The 22,364-nt window shown below is 38.2% G+C and overlaps 1 protein-coding gene across 6 annotated transcripts in view; it reads right to left on the minus strand.

Moving 5' to 3' along the window:
• The window catches only part of sobpa (sine oculis binding protein homolog (Drosophila) a), an 85,929-nt gene that overhangs the window by 41,212 nt on the left and 22,353 nt on the right, over positions 1 to 22,364 (minus strand). For all 6 annotated transcript variants that reach the window (XM_066701521.1, XM_066701486.1, XM_066701512.1 and 3 more), the window contains one exon: positions 19,779 to 19,930. In XM_066701521.1, coding sequence (XP_066557618.1) covers positions 19,779 to 19,930 — 152 coding nt within the window. The remainder of the gene's footprint in view (positions 1 to 19,778; positions 19,931 to 22,364) is intronic.

Consider the following 22,364-nt stretch of genomic DNA (forward strand, 5'->3'; position numbering starts at 1 on the left):
GTGATATCCTGGAAACGTTCACAGAAATCCACATCACTTACCTAGGCTGAAAGTTGTGCCATAAAGTATTAATGTGCTATGGATGGATATTAAAACTTGCTTTGCTGCAAATCAAAATGTACTCCATCATTATGCTAAAGAGAACCTTCATCAAAAACAATATTTTATTTCCATAATGTTTATATGGTACTCCATATGATCAGATGCATGTTTTTGATCATCCACATTCAATACAAATATCACACAGACTCCATACATCTTGTATAGACAAAACATTAAACAAAATCATTGTAACACTGCCTTTAGATTACATTGAAAAAGACATTCAGTATTACAGCACTTGCCGAAAACAGATTAACCTACCTAAGAAAATCAAAGAGAGCACATGAAACAAACACTAGAATAAATATTGCTTGATATATTCTGTAAGTAGTGGGATATTAATGAGAAGATCCATTGGCACAGTTTCCCCCCATGCACACACGGTGACAGTAAACCATGCAGAGTGGGGGCTTCTAGAACTCTTGCTAATGGAAATTGCTAAGTTCCTTCAGAGACCCATTCCGGGACTCAACAGATGGCAGTTGAAAATTAGGCTAATACTTGAGCAGAGAAATGGTGACCAAAGTCAATCTATTAGGCAGGCTGCCAAATTATACACTAAAGCCAAACAAAAAGCTGGCAAAACCCATCACCAGGATGCATGTGGGAGAATCAAGAACCTTACTTTTATCTTTATAATTATTCACTCATTTTAATTCTGGGCTATTTAATTTGTATACAAGGCTTATGACATTATGACAATTATAACATTTGTTTTCTAACATTCTTTTGTCAGACTGCGAGCGTCATGATTTTCTTGCTGGCAGCGACGAAATAAACATGAAGTTCTTATATGACTACAACCTGCTCCCATTGTGGGCTGAATGGTTTCTGTTTAGTTTAGGTTTTAAAAACAGACATTTACTAAACAGACAGTGAGTGTTTTACCTTCAGCTACTTTCCTGCCGAAACTGAAGCATCTCTTGAATTAATTTCACACATTTTTTTTTCTCTGATTATGGTAATTTTGTTGTTTTTCCTGTTGCAGTGATCGTATGACATTTTGGGATTAGTGCACTCTGTCTCTCTCTTGCCCTAAGCAAGCTTCAGGGAAAAGGAGTTAGGACGGTAAGATTTACCTTGGAGGATTGCGGTGGTAAGTAGAAAAAAAAATAGGCAGACAGACTTTTGCAAACTCTACGGAAATGACTATAATTTGAGTAAGACACACATAAGCTTTCATTTTTTTATATTTACAAGCAATCAAAATAAAAAATACTGCAAGAATACTAATAGCAGACATGAATGTTGAAGTCAAAACTAATTTCACGCCCACTCGGGAAACAGGATTTTTATGTAACAGCATTTCAGAGATTTAATAAGGTGAAAACGGAGCAGCCTGGTGATTGAGCTATCGTATCATTCTTGTGTTTATCAGCTCAAAATAAGTGTTACAACAAGCTCACAAGGATTAAGGCTGAAATGTGTATCTTCCTACAATTGCTTCACTCTGAATATACCAAAGAGCCAGTAAAATAATTCATTGATAACGTCTCACACTTGATCATAAAATCTATACAAAAACATTAAGGAAGGTATTAGATGATAAATGTCTAATCTTCTTATGGCTCAGTGCAATATATTAGTCACATTTTCTTTGTAGGATGCTGCAATAAGGCGGAAAGAAAATAAATCTGCCACTTCCGTCTTATTCTCTACTCTGAATAAGTAATTGTATCGTCAACCTAGAAGACAAGGTCCGGATTAAATCAAAACTTTGACCCACCTGCTAAAAGAAAACTACAGATCTTTACTCAGTTGCGGGATCATTTTGTGTAAGATGACACTTTCTTCTAATCAGAAATGTAACCGTTATGATGTACAGGTTTGTTGTTTGCTATTAGCGGGTGGGTCAAAGTCTTGATTTAATCCAGCCCTAAGTATCCGAAAAGGTTTTTCTCTGAGATGCTGGATTCTGTGTTCTCAAATCAGCCCCCTATCTCAACAGCTTGTCTGTGTGACGGTGTGGATGAAAGCCTGGCAGCTGGCCAGACTCACAGGCTGTTCAGGTGTGTATCTGTACCAGGAGGGAAACAGAGACTTGACACCAGACAAAGGTAGCGCAATAGCCTCTGTTCAGTCCAAACAGATCATTTACAACCGAGCCAAAGACATTAAACAGATCTGCAATAAAACAAAAGCATCAAAGACAAAAATGCACCATACAGGACCGCTTCTAAGCCCTAACTTAAGTTTCAAATGAAAAGATTTTTAGGGATGATTTTCAATACAATTAATGAAATCCATTTCAATATTTATGTCAAAGAAATTACTAAAACAACAACAACAATAACTCTAAATAGCTTCAAAAACACTACTACTACTGAAAATCACGTTACCTTTCCAATTATGCATATGAACTGGAAAATGCACAATATACCATCAACAGTGAACATGCTGTTTGCAGAAATTAATAAAAATATGGAAATTATATAAAGCATGATAAACAGGTAAGGACAATGAATGTCTGGTTCATTATATCACTGCATTAAATTCAGAGTGATTGACTTAGTTAATAAAGTTCCTTATATTTAAGTGGGAAACATCCAGAGATACCTACCCATTCACTAGGCAGCTAAGAAGTAAATTACTTGTGATTAAATCAAAAAAGACATCTTGTGTCAGCTAACTGATTAAAGGGGTGTATATTCCAAGCATTCATTTTTGTTTTCTTTTGTTTTAACAAGGATACACTAAACTATGGATGCAACCTCTACATTTAAAGACAAATGTAAGAGATGGTTATAATGTCTATTTAAACACTGCTGTGTTTGTACACATTTAAATAGAGCAGAAAATAATTAGAAAGTTAAATAAAATCTAAAGGAAATCTCAGACGTTTCTGCATCATCAGAGTCTTTGTAAGAGTCTGTCTCAAATGGAAGCCATTGCAACTCTACTGAGAAATTTAGGTTTGAAATGCTTCATGGTATTATTCATCTGAATTTGTACCAGAATTTTGTGTCGGGCTGAACATTTCCCAGTTGTGCGAATTTGTAATGAACGAGTCTACACTGGAAATCTGCAGCCTCATGAAACCCTTCCAGCCCACTGTGTGTGCAATTTAATCTGTCTGCATATCTTGCCTTTATTTATGTTTTGTCAGATGTGGAGTTCTGTAATCAGGTTTTTAATGTGTTTCGTACAGTTAAGTGGACTCAACCTCACTTTACTGCAGCTGCGAGATAAAAACAGGAGATTTAAGACTTGAATAAATTCTGCAAAGATGAAAACAAGTTTTTCATACTTAAGATGTATGCATACCTTATATATGGTTCACAAAGGTCTGAACCTAATTTATAGGAGGTTAATTTGAGACCTTTTTAATTTCCTTGTAATTGTAATGCTGATTTTGTAATTTTGTGAAGGACAATAAGAGGTAGGCCTACTTGCAAGTTACTCATAGGCTACGTGGAATACAATCTAAGAGCAACAATAGAAATTAATTAATGCTATTTATTTAGACACACATTTTAGTACACTATTTTATTTTTAAAATAGTTAAATAGTAAAAAATAAAAGAATATAGGAAATCATGCACAATAGTTTGTTAGCAATTAGCATCTAAATTGTCTTATGTGGGCACACATTCCTGACCTAATCATCAACACAAAGAGTCCTACAATTTATTCAGATTCTGTCTGTTTGTTTCACTTCTTTTTATAACTAAATGAAAAAAAACTGCTATATGTTCAGAGCTTGAGAAGAAGTAATCTATTTTTATTCTTCATCAAAAACTGAATGAGAGCGAAATACATTTCTTGGACAACCTGACCACTGTCTCTTCATACAGCAGGTTTAATTGCTAGTGTGGATAACTTTAAAGACACACACAATCAAAAAACAGATACATACAACATTATGTACACATTGATTAGGTTAAAGTTGATAAGAGTCCAGCATGTTCTAAAACAAATGCCAGGTCGACAATTTTTGTAATTGTTCCAGAAATGCGTATATTTATTTCAAATTCTACACTAGACATCGGTCATACAAAACATTTTGTTAAATTAAATTCTTACTAGAATTGGAAAAAAACATGTAAAACCAGAAGATGCTTGCATTACTTAGAAGTACCAGTAAAGCTGGTTGAGTAAATTTGATGTGCAAAATCAGAAATGAAAATAGCATTTTTTTGTTTGTTTTCTGGAATTAAAGCATACTGAATTTGGCCAGTCCTCACTGAGAAGTGTGAAAAAGCTTGACTCCTAAAATAAATATCCTACATCTAATAGGAGATGTTGCATTGAGGACTGAAATGAAATGCAAAGCTCAGTAAAAGGAGTTACAATAAAATGCCTCTCCCTTGTGGTCTGTTAAGGAAACATAATACTAGGTTGTTTGGATTTGGATGGAGCTCTTCACACAAATGCATTTAGTTTTAAATTCTTATTTGATTATTATTGTTGGAAAACATAAAAATATATAAAGAAGATCAAGAATGGATCACCTGATTGAAGGCAATATTTATTTATTTTCTAGTCGAAGAAATATCATAAATAAAATAAATACCTTTGTTGCTCATATTTCTTTTTTCACAGAGGAAATATAAATTGCTGACGTATCGCAGGAAGAAAACGTTTTGCAATTAACCAGTGACAGTAAATTCCAGCCTAATAAACATTCCTAGCCGTAAAACATTTTGGAGGATTAATATCAACTGAAGTTGCAACCTTTGAAGTTTGTAATTAACTCACAGTCCAAAAAAAACGAAACAATGCTGAAAGCACTTGGCACTTGTTTTTATTTTATAAACCTCTGCCGCAAAAAATAAAAAGTACACAAGAAAAGTTACAACAAAGTCCATATGAGATAAAAGTGAAGTAAATACACAGATTCAAATACAGCCTCATTATATGGTTTAAATCTGTAGCGCTATAGTGTTCCTCTGATTAAGTTGCAGTTTGTTTATTCAGCCCTAGCAGGGATAGCACAGTGAGAAACACACGATTCTCAGCACAGTGCTGGGAGTACTCTTGCCTGGGTAATGAGTCCACCCTCTAAGTTTTGCTTCATCGCTGGGCACAACTGAGCAGAGAAGCTGTAAAATTAAAAGACTGTTGCGTGGAGCAGTCACTTAATCACTGACACCATTCTGGTAGTCCTACTGTGTGTGCTTGTTAATCTGTTAAATATATATCGGCATTCACAATCTGGCAATATATTGTGGAAGCAAACCACAAATCAAACACAATCCCATGGCTGCTGGAGAAGAAGGTGAAAAATCATTCATGTTTTTTTTAACAACATGTCAATTTTATAGTTCACCAGTAATCCCCTGCAGCAAAACAAGATTTTAAAACTTTATTAACATTTTTTTTACACAGGATAGTAATTTGGAAGTGGGGGAATGAAAGGAGGGGGACATTTTTAGACCTTTCCTTGTGTTTTTTGTTCCATGTCCGTGCCAAGCCTGCCTAGCTTCAAAACCACGGTAATCTCTTCATGTGTGTGACTTGTGAGTTCACTTTGAAGACTTGAGTGGGCACTAACGGCTAAGCATCTTCAGCAGAGCAAGCGATAGTAATGCCTTTTGAATTAATCCCTTTAAGGGCTTAGAACATGTTAATTGTGTCTTTCGTCACCATGGCAATAGTACAGCCTGGTGTGGTGTGGGATGGACAATAAGAGATTACCAGACCCAAAAAAGCCTTCCCACAAAGAAATAAATCCAAGATTACGGTGCAACATATTTCAGAAAGAGATTTTTGAAGAATTCCCCTTGCAGTGTCAAATACTATATGACCGTATATAATGCACAGGTTTGTGTGAGATAGAAATGCCTGAGTATATGTTATTGTATTTAGAACTGGTTCTGGTATTTTGTTGATCAGTTTCCTTGTAAAATAAACCATTGAATCTGTGAGAAGTACAACAATTGTGAATTCAAAAGAGGCCATGGATCAAAACAGTATTTTACATAATGACAAAAATAAATGAATGTACGTTGTGCTTTAATCTAGGCCCTGGCCTTTACAGAAGTGAGCTTCTCACTGCGACAGCACTGCTAGCCTAACCCACTTTTACTTGTCACGGATCTTCCCCAAACTCACTGCCACTGTTGCGGTTGATAAAAGATTATTTATACAGAAAACTCACTGACAACTGAGCAATTGAATCCACTGACTACAATGCAGAAAACAAAATGAAGTGAACTCTTCTTGAACCAGCTCCACATACATCTTTAGGTGCAGTGCAGTTTTAGTAGAATTTCTAAGAATGATGCGCACTACTATAGATCTTGAACTGTCTCTCGCATAATACATATTATTATAGTTACTATTTATTATTGACTGTCAATAGACGGAGTAGAAGAAAATATATTTAATTATGTAACTATTTATGTACAATATGTACTACTTTGTTTACTGTAGTACTAATATAGTCCAGTAAAGTAAGAACAGTATTGAGATAGGAAGCTTATTTTCAGCCAGCACAATCTATCAGCAAATTAGCTCCACAACACTTATGACTCATCTATCTTTATTCTTCTCCAGAGTCTTTCAGTGTAAAGGAAGACTGACTGGCTCGGAGGGCAGACTTAATTAGCAGAGAACCATAGCAGTAGCCCAACTTTATTCACATGTTGTTCGCAAGATGCACGGTAAGCCAGTCATCCAACTTATGCCCCTCTCTTCTTATTCAATGCACCGTTCTGACAGCACCGCGGGACAGAGAGGAGAGAGTGAGATGCGGGACCACAAGTGTCCTGGGTAAGAGCAATTCATTTAATCATGTGACTAATTGGTCTCTTCTGGGTTTCTGTGGAAACTGCTTCCTCTGTGCTAATGGGAGATTGTGTTAAATGTAGCTTGGTAACTGCATGTAGAGAGTGCTCTTCCTCGGCGACAGTGCGGGGATCACACAGCTGGGCTGAGAGGCTGAGGCTGAGCTGCTGGGGCTCCCCGACCCTGCTGTCTAAGTGCAGAGGGCTGTGTGCTCCAACTACTCCAACTGTCATTACATAAGGCAAAAAAGGGACTCTATAAAGTACAGAGTAAGAATCCAGGAACAAAATAAATATAAATAAATAAATAAATAAATAAATATAGTTTCAGAAATAGTGATACTGATCTTTCTGGGAGTGGGAGAGGGAGAGTGTTGATGCTAAGTGAGAAAAGCAGGAGAAGGACATTGACTCAGACAGGGTTAATGTTACAAGGACTATTAGTGTAGAATTGTTAATAGTAGGTAGATGGTTTATGTTTATAATTTGCTAAAAGGTATAACAGGGCACACAGTGAAACACTCAGTACTGGTAATCAAAACCACTTAACTCCATTGAAAGAATGGTAAACTATAAATAAAACATGGAAAACAAAGCTAGGGTGCAACTGAGATCAAAGTAATGGTAACAAGTTCAGTTTATCACCTTTTCCAATATTTTCATAAAACAGACATCCTTTGTCCAATTGTTTATGAATCACCGATATTAAGGAATGCTTGGGATGCACTCAGGATAGTTTATAGTCACAATGTTTTAAGATTATTGTACTTGACACTTGATGATCTGTAAATAATAATGATAGGCTTGTGAATTTGTATTTACCCAGTTTGAAATATTAGACATTCATATAACATTACATGGAAAATACTGCATACAATAACCTGACTACTGGGCACCCCGCTGCCTAGGTGGATAAAGAAAAGAGAATGTGCTCAGGATTTGTTTTGTAATATTGTGATGGAGAATGATAACATGAATGTGACACACATGGTTGATGGAGTTGATAAATGTGTCCTTCAAAATGACTCCATCAAAGGTCAACAAGGTATTGCCTTTACCCCATGTCCTTTTTTTCAAGAGTATTTTGTTATGTTCTCAGGTTTTACATGTTTTTTATGCCTGGCTAGCATTTGGCAAAGATTAGCTGTTCCTTTTCAAATCCATTGGGGTCAATATACATTTTGCCACTGAATTCCAATCTCCTACCTGCTTTACTGTAGAGGCTATAATCTATTTGATAGTTCTATTGTGTGAACATTTGAAAAACGTTTTTCTTCCAGTATGATTTTAGCAGGGTATTGAATTGAAACAATGTTGGGGAGGGGGGTCTTCATCTCTTTGAAGGCTGTATTATAAAAGTAAATAGGAAAATGAAACATCTTCTGAATTACAGGCACAAGGAGCCATGGCAATCCTTACAATGTGTCACTTTATTTCCATATTTCTGAGTTTAAAAAATGTATCTATCTTTTAATGTGTACTGTTACACAAGTAAAAGAGCATGATCATGTTTAGTATTGCGCTTCTTTGTTCTTACAGGACGCAGGGTTGGATTTGAGTCCCTGATCCTAACAGCCTGTTAGTAATGGAAACTGACAGTGATGATTAGGCTTCCCTCAGACTTCACACTGTAATCCAACAGACAGACCTGGGTCAGTGTTTGATCTCTTAGGTGGTCCAGGATGAGCACAGACACCAGCAGCAGCAGGGGGCCTCCTTGAAGCAGGAGGGGGCTGCTATGCTTTAATTTATCCTGACTGCATTTGGACAAGGGGAACCCATTGGCATGCTGTCATTAAAGTCTAAAGCATACTCACAGAGAGGGGGACTCACAAAGGGCTTTGCTCTGAAATGGCATTTTAGCCAATTCTTCCAAAAAACATGAAGACTGTAGGTAGTTCAAATTCACCCCCCACCCCAAAAAATCACAGGTGTTAAAAGCATGCCGCAATTTGTAGTGTAGTATTATAATTGTCAGATTGTCCTGCTTCTACAGGTCTCTTTAGATCTGTGTTTAAGTACCTGCAATTGGTCAGTGCAGTGGTCGGCCAAGCAAACTTACTGCAGCAGATGAAAGACACATCATGCTTACTTCCCTTTGCAATCGGAAGATGTCCAGCTGTGCCATCAGCTCAGAATTGGCAGAAAACAGTGGGACCCTTGACACCCATCTACTGTCCGGAGAAGTCTGGTCAGAAGTGGCCTTCATGAAAGACTTGTGGCCAAAAAGCGACTCAACTAAGCACGAAAACACAGGAACTGGGGTGCAGAAAAATGGCAGCAGGTGCTCTGGTCTGATGAGTCAAAATGTGAAATATTTGGCTGTAGCAGAAGGCAGTTTGTTTGCCGAAGGGCTGGAGAGCAGTACACGAATGAGTGTCTGCAGGCAACAGTTGCTTAGTTGAGTCGCTTGGCCTTGTTTCCACGTTTTTCCACGTGGCTTTTTGGCCACAAGTCTTCCATGAAGGCCACTTCTGACCAGACTTCTCTGGACAGTAGATGGGTGTCAAGGGTCCCACTGTTTTATGCCAATTCTGAGCTGATGGCACAGCTGGACATCATCCGATTGCAAAGGGAAGTAAGCATGATGTGTCTTTCATCTGCTACAGTAAGTTTGCTTGGCCGACCACTGCGTCTACGGTCCTCAATGTTGCCCGTTTCTTTGTGCTTCTTCAAAAGAGCTTGGACAGCACATCTGGAAACCCCTGTCTGCCTTGAAATGTCTGCCTGGGAGAGACCTTGCTGATGCAGTAGAACTACCTTGTGTCTTGTTGCTGTGCTCAGTCTTGCCATGGTGTATGACTTTTGACAGTAAACTGTCTTCAGCAACATCACCTTGTTAGCTGAGTTTGGCTGTTCCTCACCCAGTTTTATTCCTCCTACACAGCTGTTTCTGTTTCAGTTAATGATTGTGTTTCAACCTACATATTGAATTGATGATCATTAGCACCTGTTTGGTATAATTGTTTAATCACCTGACTATATGCCTACAAAATCCCTGACTGTGTGCAAGTGTACCTAGAAGAATTGATGCTGTTTTGAAGGCAAAGGGTGGTCAAATCCGTATGGATTTGATGTAGATTTTTCTTCTGTTCACTCACTTTGCATTTAGTTAATTGATAAATATAATCTATTAACATGTCTATTTTTGAAAGCATTAAGCCAGTGAAATTCCTTTGAAAACATGTATTTTAGTAATTGATTTTACATTGTCTAATAAAAATGTGATGGTTTCTTGACAACATAATCGCTCCATTTTAGGAAATGTTACACCTTTGCAATGGATGAAGCTTTTAACTATGTTAGTAAGACAATTTAACAATTAATGATAAAGGTGTGTTCAATCCAAAACAGAGGTATTCAGGTTAGTGTCAAGCCTTCAAAAGGGCTCCTGAAGAACAGAAATCACATAATGATAGCTGGCTGCACAAAATTAAATCCCCAAGCAAATTACCAACTTTTTTCTTTCTCTGAGTAATTATTTGATCAAATAAGGTAACACTTTTAATTAGGGTGGTGCGCCTGAACAGAAGTCTCAGGCACTAAGCTTAGGCAACTCAGCTCAGCTCTCTATTGGTTTCCCACCCTTTCCAAACACCTTGTATAGCAAACACCTATGAGGCCATGTAATAGAAGCTGCCATGCATACAGAGATCCCACTACTCATTCACTGTATGTATCTTGTTTTAACATTTTAATACTTAAATCATTCCAACAAGAGAACGTTTACACTAAGTCCCATAAGAGGAAACAAGAATGTCTGTCAGTATCTCACAACAGAGTTTTTGACTTTATGATTTATGATAACGCAACACAAAGGCACAGCTGTCCAAAGCACAAAGGTACAGTTAACATATTTACACCAGTGTGGCATCTGAAAGCAAGCTCATTTGGAATGTTAATGTATGGAACTGGTTAATTGAACATTCAGATCTGGATAAAGCATTAGGGAAGAAGTACATTTTCAAAGCTTAAAGGTCATGAGGTGACCACTAATTAAATAAAATTAATATAATTACTTATAATACCTTTTTTTGCTCAAATGTCTCACACAAATTCCGCAATTCCTAATTTTCTCATGGTCAAATCTGAGTGATTTTGTAAATATGCGAATACACAAAAACTACAGATATGCATCTCCTATTCACCTGAAGTACTACAATGGAACTGCTTAAAATGTGTTGGATGGATAAACGAGAGGTACACACTATCTGTAACGACGCACGCCTTCTTTGTATGCACAGAATTGTATACAAATGGAAAGATTAAACCAAAGATAAGCTTGTAACTGTGCTATTTGGAAAAATAAACCATACCGTTTCATACCATGTTAAACATCTCTCAGCACCTCACAAAGATGTTTTATGTTTAATCTGTTCTTGCAGTCAGTGAGTTTTATATTATTATACAAAGATAAATACATTTGTATGTGTTTAAAAGGTCTTTGTGCTTATTAGGGATTTGCAATATTTCCTGTAGTTGCTGATGGAAACACAAGCCCTTGAACACAATGACCACAAAGCCATATCAAATAGCAAAGATGTGGCAGCTGCAGATATTTACAGTAACACAACACCACACTGGAGCTGCGCTGTGCTGTTTAAAACAAGTGTGGACATGTGAAATGCAGCAATTTTATTCCAGCGTTTGAAAAACTAGAAGGTTTTTTGTGGCCTACCTTGTACAACATACATAAACAGGAATACCAGTCATAAAGACACACACCTCACCCTAAAACAAGAGCTATAGGAAAAAACTGCTACACTAAGATTTTCAGCCCAGCATATAATACATATAAAGACAAAGTATAACTGATATATTCTGTTAAACTCTTCTCAGAGATTATTTCTGCTGTTTACTTATAGAGCTGAGCAACTTGATAACTGTTTCTCGCTCCATTAACACGTAACTGATACTCAAGCTATTCTCTTTCAACTGTGAGTCCCACAACTGGCATCTGAGATTACCCAACCTACCACTGGTACTAAAAAAATAAAAAATAAAATGGAAACAACATAATGTCACACTGGCTTGAAACACAGGAGAGAAAAGGGGGCGATATTTAAACAATGTAACAAGGCCTAATGAAATTGACAAACACAGACAAAAGAACGTTCACTGCAGCTACTGGAAAAAATAAATTGAAGCCATTTTTGGTCTGTTCACAGATAAATTCCTTTCATGCGTTAAAATGCCCCTTCCTACATGAAACATCTGAATTTAGATGAAGGGATCAGATATCCCTATGATGCTGCCTGCAGAGACAGTTGCAGTGATTCTGACAGTATCTGTCAACACATTTACAAAAGGGAACCTGAGAATTTCAAGAACTATCAACAAATTCACGCCATCCTGAATTAATATACAATGCTAAAAATACAGAGTACCTTCTACAATTGGCTACGACAGCATTTGCTGCACTTTTACTGAGATTAAACCTTAAATTGAATGTCACAGACCCCAGTATTTTACTGATAAGCAGAGTATGCAAATCGAAAGCATGAGCCAAAACATAAATCTCACACCATATGAAGCAGATTTCATAAAAATGGGTTAAATAGATAACAGAATTAAACAGTGTGCCAGTGTGCCTGTCTTCAGTTCTGTTTGACAGTGTCTATGTCAAAAACAAATACACAAACTGACATGAACTTTTGGTCCGAAAGAAAATGTAATGAATATTTCTGTAGTTCAGACAACCCCCTACAGAAGAAGCACTTGGCTGGGGGAACAACAGTCTGGTCATGAGGACAAGGCCATCAGACCCTCCACACATGGTGGATGGAGGCAAGGAGCTGCAGCGAAGTCAGAGGGATGTTGTTCTGAGTTTAAGCAAGAGGGAGCTTGGTTGTGGCGCTATGGAAGCTACTATCATATCTATATTTAGCGTTGTTATAATGAATGGTAAGACCGGCAATACAAATAAATAAATAACAATTATTTCACAAATATTTCAGGCTGTAGTAGGCCATTTTGTAGATGAGTACGGCTGATTTTCCTGAAGGTGGTAGCTACAACACTGAGACACACTGAGGACAGCGTTTTCATGTGGGCAGTGACACTTGACCACACTTTCAAAAATGCTTTAACAATCAAAATATCAAGAGTATCTAGGAAATTGCTGGCATATTCAAAAGGTCAGCTTCTCACACCACTTTGCATCTGAGGGGAGAAACACTTAGAAATCCAATTAGAAATCCCAAGCACACTCTGGGGTTGGGTAGGAAATGGAGCAGGCATGGAAGCATGTGGCTTGTCCTGCAATGCAATTCACCTTCAACCATGGCAGTGTTTCATCTTGATGTTCAGCCCCAGATACCTAGGAGCCTTATATTACACATAAGATGGAGGTACAAACCAGTTTAGGTTCATTTGCTTTTCAAAACTAAAAGCACATCATCTCAAAGGTAAAATATAGTCAGGTTTACCATATGCTTTCTTATTATGAACAATGTACATATTATTTAAAGGATATTACTCTGAATGACAGAAACACACTGAATGCTTGTTCCAAACAATTACATTTACAGTGCTGATTAAGAAAGTTTGATGTAAATGTTTCAAACTGGCCACCTTATATCCTAAATCCTATCCAAAATATCCTAATTCCTTAAACCTGATAAAACCCTATACTCTCTTGATAAGAAAATCTGTTGTTAATACTGCAGACACTGGATTGATTATTTAATTCATTAATGTGCACGTGTATGTGTTTGCATGTCATTGTGTGTTTATATATATATACACTCACCTAAAGGATTATTAGGAACACCATACTAATACTGTGTTTGACCCCCTTTCACCTTCAGAACTGCCTTAATTCTACGTGGCATTGATTCAACAAGGTGCTGAAAGCATTCTTTAGAAATGTTGGCCCATATTGATAGGATAGCATCTTGCAGTTGATGGAGATTTGTGGGATGCACATCCAGGGCACGAAGCTCCCGTTCCACCACATCCCAAAGATGCTCTATTGGGTTGAGATCTGGTGACTGTGGGGGCCAGTTTAGTACAGTGAACTCATTGTCATGTTCAAGAAACCAATTTGAAATGATTCGACCTTTGTGACATGGTGCATTATCCTGCTGGAAGTAGCCATCAGAGGATGGGTACATGGTGGTCATAAAGGGATGGACATGGTCAGAAACAATGCTCAGGTAGGCCGTGGCATTTCAACGATGCCCAATTGGCACTAAGGGGCCTAAAGTGTGCCAAGAAAACATGCCCCCACACCATTACACCACCACCACCAGCCTGCACAGTGGTAACAAGGCATGATGGATCCATGTTCTCATTCTGTTTACGCCAAATTCTGACTCTACCATCTGAATGTCTCAACAGAAATCGAGACTCATCAGACCAGGCAACATTTTTCCAGTCTTCAACTGTCCAATTTTGTTGAGCCTGTGCAAATTGTAGCCTCTTTTTCCAATTTGTAGTGGAGATGAGTGGTACCCGGTGGGGTCTTCTGCTGTTGTAGCCCATCCGCCTCAAGCTTGTACGTGTTGTGGCTTCACAAATGCTTTGCTGCATACCTCGGTTGTAACAAGTGGTTATTTCAGTCAAAGTTGCTCTTCTATCAGCTTCAATCAGTCGGCCCATTCTCCTCTGACCTCTAGCATCAACAAGGCATTTTCGCCCACAGGACTGCCGCATACTGGATGTTTTTCCCTTTTCACACCATTCTTTGTAAACCCTAGAAATGGTTGTGCGTGTAAATCCCAGTAACTGAGCAGATTGTGAAATACTCAGACCGGCCCGTCTGGCACCAACAACCATGCCACGCTCAAAATTGCTTAAATCACCTTTCTTTCCCATTCAGACATTCAGTTTGGAGTTCAGGAGATTGTCTTGTCCAGGACCACACCCCTAAATGCATTGAAGCAACTGCCATGTGATTGGTTGGTTAGATAATTGCATTAATGAGAAATTGAACAGGTGTTCCTAATAATCCTTTAGGTGAGTGTATATATATATATATACAGTGAGGGGAAAAAAGTATTTGATCCCCTGCTGATTTTGTACGTTTGCCCACTGACAAAGAAATGATCAGTCTATAATTTTAATGGTAGGTGTATTTTAACAGTGAGAGACAGAATAACAACAAAAGAATCCAGAAAAATGCATTTCAAAAAAGTTATACATTGATTTGCATGTTAATGAGGGAAATAAGTATTTGACCCCTTCGACTTAGTACTTGGTGGCAAAACCCTTGTTGGCAATCACAGAGGTCAGGCGTTTCTTGTAGTTGGCCACCAGGTTTGCACACATCTCAGGAGGGATTTTGTCCCACTCCTCTTTGCAGATCCTCTCCAAGTCATTAAGGTTTCGAGGCTGACGTTTGGCAACTCGAACCTTCAGCTCCCTCCACAGATTTTCTATGGGATTAAGGTCTGGAGACTGGCTAGGCCACTCCAGGACCTTAATGTGCTTCTTCTTGAGCCACTCCTTTGTTGCCTTGGCTGTGTGTTTTGGGTCATTGTCATGCTGGAATTCCCATCCACGACCCATTTTCAATGCCCTGGCTAAGGGAAGGAGGTTCTCACCCAAGATTTGACGGTACATGGCCCCGTCCATCGTCCCTTTGATGCGGTGCAGTTGTCCTGTCCCCTTAGCAGAAAAACACCCCCAAAGCATAATGTTTCCACCTCCATGTTTGACGGTGGGGATGGTGTTCTTGGGGTCATTCCTCCTCCTCCAAACACGGCAAGTTGAGTTGATGTCAAAGAGCTGGATTTTGGTCTCATATGACCACAACACTTTCACCCAGTTCTCCTCTGAATCATTCAGATGTTCATTGGCAAACTTCAGACGGGCCTGTACATGTGCTTTCTTGAGCAGGGGGACCTTGCGGCGCTGCAGGATTTCAGTCCTTCACGGCGTAGTGTGTTACCAGTTGTTTTCTTGGCGACTATGGTCCCAGCTGCCTTGATATCATTAACAAGATCCTCCCGTGTAGTTCTGGGCTGATTCCTCACCGTTCTCATGATCATTGAAACTCCACGAGGTGAGATCTTGCATGGAGCCCCAGACCGAGGGAGACTGACAGTTATTTTGTGTTTCTTCCAACTGTTGTCACCTTCTCACCAAGCTGCTTGGCGATGGTCTTGTAGCCCATTCCAGCCTTGTGTAGATCTACAATCTTGTCCCTGACATCCCTGGACAGCTCTTTGGTCTTGGCCATGGTGGAGAGTTTGGAATCTGATTGATTGATTGCTTCTGTGGACAGGTGTCTTTTATACAGGTAACGAGCTGAGATTAGGAGCACTCCCTTTAAAAGAGTGCTCCTAATCTCAGCTCGTTACCTGTATAAAAGACACCTGGGAGCCAGAAATCTTGCTGATTGATAGGGGATCAAATACTTATTTCCCTCATTAACATGCAAATCAATGTATAACTTTTGTGAAATGCGATTTTCTGGATTTTTGTGTGGTTATTCTGTCTCTCACTGTTAAAATACACCTACCATTAAAATTATAGACTGATCATTTCTTTGTCAGTGGGCAAATGTACAAAATCAGCAGGGGATCAAATACTTTTTTCCCCCACTGTATATATATATATATATATATATATATATATGTATATGTATATATGTATATATATATATGTATATGTATATATGTATATGTATATATGTATATATACACTCACCTAAAGGATTATTAGGAACACCTGTTCAATTTCTCATTAATGCAATTATCTAACCAACCAATCACATGGAAGTTGCTTCAATGCATTTAGGGGTGTGGTCCTGGTCAAGACAATCTCCTGAACTCCAAACTGAATGTCTGAATGGGAAAGAAAGGTGATTTAAGCAATTTTGAGCGTGGCATGGTTGTTGGTGCCAGACGGGCCGGTCTGAGTATTTCACAATCTGCTCAGTTACTGGGATTTTCACGCACAACCATTTCTAGGGTTTACAAAGAATGGTGTGAAAAGGGAAAAACATCCAGTATGCGGCAGTCCTGTGGGCGAAAATGCCTTGTTGATGCTAGAGGTCACAGGAGAATGGGCCGACTGATTCAAGCTGATAGAAGAGCAACTTTGACTGAAATAACCACTCGTTACAACCGAGGTATGCAGCAAAGCATTTGTGAAGCCACAACACGTACAACCTTGAGGCGGATGGGCTACAACAGCAGAAGACCCCACCGGTTACCACTCATCTCCACTACAAATAGGAAAAAGAGGCTACAATTTGCACAAGCTCACCAAAATTGGACAGTTGAAGACTGGAAAAATGTTGCCTGGTCTGATGAGTCTCGATTTCTGTTGAGACATTCAGATGGTAGAGTCAGAATTTGGCGTAAACAGAATGAGAACATGGATCCATCATGCCTTGTTACCACTGTGCAGGCTGGTGGTGGTGGTGTAATGGTGTGGGGGATGTTTTCTTGGCACACTTTAGGCCCCTTAGTGCCAATTGGGCATCGTTGAAATGCCACGGCCTACCTGAGCATTGTTTCTGACCATGTCCATCCCTTTATGACCACCATGTACCCATCCTCTGATGGCTACTTCCAGCAGGATAATGCACCATGTCACAAAGGTCGAATCATTTCAAATTGGTTTCTTGAACATGACAGTGAGTTCACTGTACTAAACTGGCCCCCACAGTCACCAGATCTCAACCCAATAGAGCATCTTTGGGATGTGGTGGAACGGGAGCTTCGTGCCCTGGATGTGCATCCCACAAATCTCCATCAACTGCAAGATGCTATCCTATCAATATGGGCCAACATTTCTAAAGAATGCTTTCTGCACCTTGTTGAATCAATGCCACGTAGAATTAAGGCAGTTCTGAAGGCGAAAGGGGGTCAAACACAGTATTAGTATAGTGTTCCTAATAATCCTTTAGGTGAGTGTATGTATATATATATATATGTATATATATATGTATATATATATATATATATATATATATATATATATATATATATATATGTATATATATATATATATATATATATATATATATATTGCTCTTCATGCTGTTAGTGCTTATACTGGTTCTGTGATTATTTTGGTTAATTTTAGAGAAATGTAACATGTTAGAGAAACATGTTACAGGGGGCAAGGGGTGTTTCCTCTGGAATGGGGGTGGGGGGGAACACAGCAGGGGTGTGATAAGCATTATCTTTTGTTCTTCCATTTCTAAATAAAAAGTAGGGGGAAAAACTTGCCATCCTGTCATGTAATTAATTTTGACAAGGCACAGCAGAATGCAAGTCAAGCTGTGCTGAGATGAGTCTAGAAATGGTTAGTTTCAGACAGACACCTCTGCGCCATGAGTGAGTAATAGGATAGAAATACGAATAATTATATTTCTGTGGTGGGTATAGTTATGATAACATATAAAATATACAACATTGTTAACCTGTTCTGAAAAGTTTGTCAATTTGTGAAATAGTTGCATTTATTTTCTCCATAATGATGTTCATGAAGCCAGGTTATTATTATTATCATTATTATAGAGACATATTAATTATATGTAGACACATGGCAAAACAAATCAAAGCTTTGATCTATCCATGAAAGTACAAACATGTATTCTATCATGTTTTAATTTCTTGGGAGATGCCACTTTCTACTACTTATAAATCAAAAGGTGATAGGATACCTGTTTCTAATTTATATTAAAGATGTAATTAAATTCTTAAAAAAACATATAACAACTATGGTAACAACTATAATTGTTTTTGGAAACGGACATTTCTATTAGTTTTGAAAGTGATGAATAATTCGTTTGTGCTTTATGTATTGTTTGTCTTTTTATCATGTCATTTTATATGTGATGATTTACCATGGAAGTTTATCATGTAAAATATTTAAAATATACTTCAATTAATTACTCAATTAACTTCTTGGTCATAATTGATTGTTGCGTCATTGAACATTGTGGGCTCAGTGGAGCCGCCTTCTGGCATTATTAATGACACAACCCTTCTCTCTGCAACATGACATGGGATGGAACAAATATTAAGCAAGTTTCTGACCAAAATAAAAAAGGTGCACTGACCAACTTAACAAGTAATGAAATAGTTTAAATAATAATAACAAATAATATTAATAAAAATAATAATATATATAAATAAATGTGTGCATGTCTATTTACCAGTTACATACAAGCTTACCTGATACATTTAGGTGGAAATGAAATCTGTACAAATTAGATTGAGCTCAAAACATCCAATTTAAGACACAAAAGTGATGAGAAAAAGAAAACTAAATTTTGGATAACATTAGTGTCATATAAAGCAAACTGGAGATTGTGTGATGAACTTTGACTTCATACAGCCCATTATGACTGCGCTAAGAGCTCTGGAAAATGCATCTACCACACACTAGTGGATAACTATCCTCTAATTCTACCACGGATCCAGCGTCTTTGAAATCCCACACAAACCTGACGCCTTTGTAACAGGAAGCAGTGGATTTTCAAACACAAATCAGAAAAAGGAAACCCAAACCCACTGATTTAATACTGCCTGGCGACTTTATTAGGATCTGTATTTGTATTTTTGTTTTGTCTTGAGCTCCCTGATGCCCTAAAGGGATGAAGGCATTCTGCACGGCTGCAATTAACATCCACCCAACTCTCTTACTAAAAAGATTCAACTGGCATGGTGTACTGGTAGACTGATATCCTGAGATATCTTTGCGTAGGGTTCAGAGACACCATGTTCTATCAAGGACTGGAATTGTAGTAACAGTGGATCAACCCATTGTTTATACAATGACACTAAAATCCCTTCATGTTTTTAAATGTAGATATTTTTTAATGACAAAATAAAATTAGTTTTTCTTTCTATGTTGATTTGTAACTGCCAAGTGAGGTATGTGTAGGCTCAATTTCAAAACAAAGAGGAAGTGATGTCAGACACAATGGTCACATGGTCCTGACTGGCCCTGGTGGAGCAGCTCTGTCTGGGAGGGGCGTCCTTACCTTGTTGCGTTTGAAGTAGGCTCTTCGGCAGGCCGCAAAGCACTTCTCACTGCAGAAGCTCTTCAATTCGCTGCCCATGCTCAGGGAGTAGCGTTTGATCCCCACTTTCTGGCACCACGCACACATGATCTGGACATTTGACACGTCTTCCTCTGACCAGCAAAACACACAAAGAGAAAACACAAAGGCCCATCGGTTACTTCTGTCTGACTCTTTCCAACTCTACAATGTAAAGTAGCAGGAGCCCTAAGACCAGCATTTGAGCAAACACTTTTTAAACAACAAATCTTATGCCCACATTAGTTTTGTTGTTTTGTCTGTGTCTGTGATTATCCATTATGTGACACAACATTGATTCACAACAAGAACAACTTCCTCTCAATATCTCCCTTGAAAATATAACATAAAACAACCTTCTCCTGTTCCCCCATTGTGAATGCATAGCAGTGATTCAGAAAAACTATGGTCAGAAGCAAAAGTATAGTGCAACAGCATGTGGTGTCAGGGCCCATTAAGTGTGTGCTATCAATTTTAGGAAGTGCTCTGCTGGTATTAAAAGACGGCCCCCATGTCGGACCATGTGCATAAATAGGCAATTACTGTATGAGTTAATACATTTCAACATCATACACCCCTTTCACTAATGTACATTCATTCACCTTCAGTGGCAGAATGAAGTGCAATGGTACGTATGCAGCCACCTGAACTGGATTACATAATTGTCACTATGCAGGTGAACACAAGGGCCGTGGTCTTTTACAGTCATCCCAATTGCATGTACCACCAACTGGAAAGCAAAGTCATGGTAAGAATTGATTGATACAGTATTGAGAGGAGTTGTGAAACAGGGTTTACTGCTTTTAGTTACCCAGCAGAATTTCAATAAGAGGCCCTAAATTAACCTGAAGTTTGTCTGAAAAAACCCACAGCAAACAGTTGCAAAGCATTTTATCTTGAAATAAGAGCTTTCTCCATCTTTTGACATAAGATGCCCCTTTAAGCCAAGGCAAGAGTCTCCATAGCTATAAACATGCATGCTGTCCCTGCTGTGGAGAGGCAGAGAGTGATGGGTTTGAAATCAATAGGTTCACTAAGGAAGAATAGGTGGCTCTAACAGGACATTTCCTGAGCTCTGGCAGGGAGCGAAAGAGCGGGTGAGTTCCCTCACTGTGACGGGCCACACAGCTGTAAGTGGGGCTGCACCACAGGGACCCTGGAGAGATCACTTACAGGAAAGCAACACACACATTTTGTTTTCTGCCATGGTTTAATTATCATCATTGTTATAATATTGATATTTATTTTTTTGTTTCTGATTCAACTAAAATTACAACATTTGTATTGGAGTGTACAGAAAGCAAGAAACAAAGTTGTCATTGTTTAATTATTTCAGTCTGCATCTTTAACTTTATATTGAAGGGAAAGCTAAAGGAATCCAGTAGTTACACATGCTTTCGGTTATTCATCAGCATATGATTATTTCACACCTTATATATCTCTATGCATACTTAACTCATCAATACAAAACCCGAGAGCATATTTAGGTTGCAGTGCTGAGGTGGAAATTGAATTTGCTAATTGAAATTAAACAGAACAATTATTAAAATAAAAATGTGAAGTTGATAAAAAAAGGGAAATGAATACATTACTTGGTCTATCCTTCTTCAGTGGAATAGGGAGAAAAACATTCTGAGGACATGTTAAGTATTAAATAAAGTATCTTCTAAAACATGGCTTCTCCTTCAACGAATCAACAGCTCTTGACAGCCACAGGTTGTGTCTATTAATGATGGCATGCTGTCTTTACCTGCCTATAAATGATCTATGAAAAAGGCAGGCTGATGAACAGAGACAGCTTGCTGCGAACAGGCAACTGTAAATGGTTGCTTTTGCCTAAGGGGGTTTTGTTGCTTTTGGATAGGGTCGCTGTAAAAGGATTTTGTCGGAAGAGGATTTTAGTCTGAATATCTACTGGGAATTGTGCCGAGACACCATTCTTAAAGGCAAAGTCTCCCATAAAAGAATTTATACCTTGGTTTCAAGATATAGTACTGTACAAACTATGATATTAGACCCTTGGTTCTTATTACTGGAGTAAAATATTTATGTATTATGCTGCACACTTCCAGCATTGACCCTATCTCAAGACAACAGCACTGATTACTATAGATAAAAAATATATATTTATTGACATCAGATATTGCTAATATTTTCATATAAAGAGGCTTTCCCAGCCAATGACTGGCTTTGAAGTGCTTTCTCAATACTGCCCTCCTAGCCTCTTCCCTTCTGAGACATTGAAGACTGACAGACTTCCTCCTAAGGTTGTAATATTTTGAAAATTGAAGTTTGGCATTTCCAGACAGATGTTATTTGGATAACAATACTCCAATGAGCAACATAGAACTATAGGGCCACAGCTGGTGATAGAGAAGAAAACATTTTAAAGGGAGCTATGGAAACAGTCAGATTTCACACTTTTAATAGTTAGAATACTGTATCTGGGAGAATCCACAAGTACCTACATCATGGGTTGTCAATGGTTGTGTGCCTAAAGAAATGCATCCTCTCACTTTTTAAGATGCT

This window comes from Amia ocellicauda, chromosome 1 (assembly GCF_036373705.1).
Source record: "Amia ocellicauda isolate fAmiCal2 chromosome 1, fAmiCal2.hap1, whole genome shotgun sequence".
In the NCBI taxonomy this organism is placed as follows: Eukaryota; Metazoa; Chordata; class Actinopteri; order Amiiformes; family Amiidae; genus Amia; species Amia ocellicauda.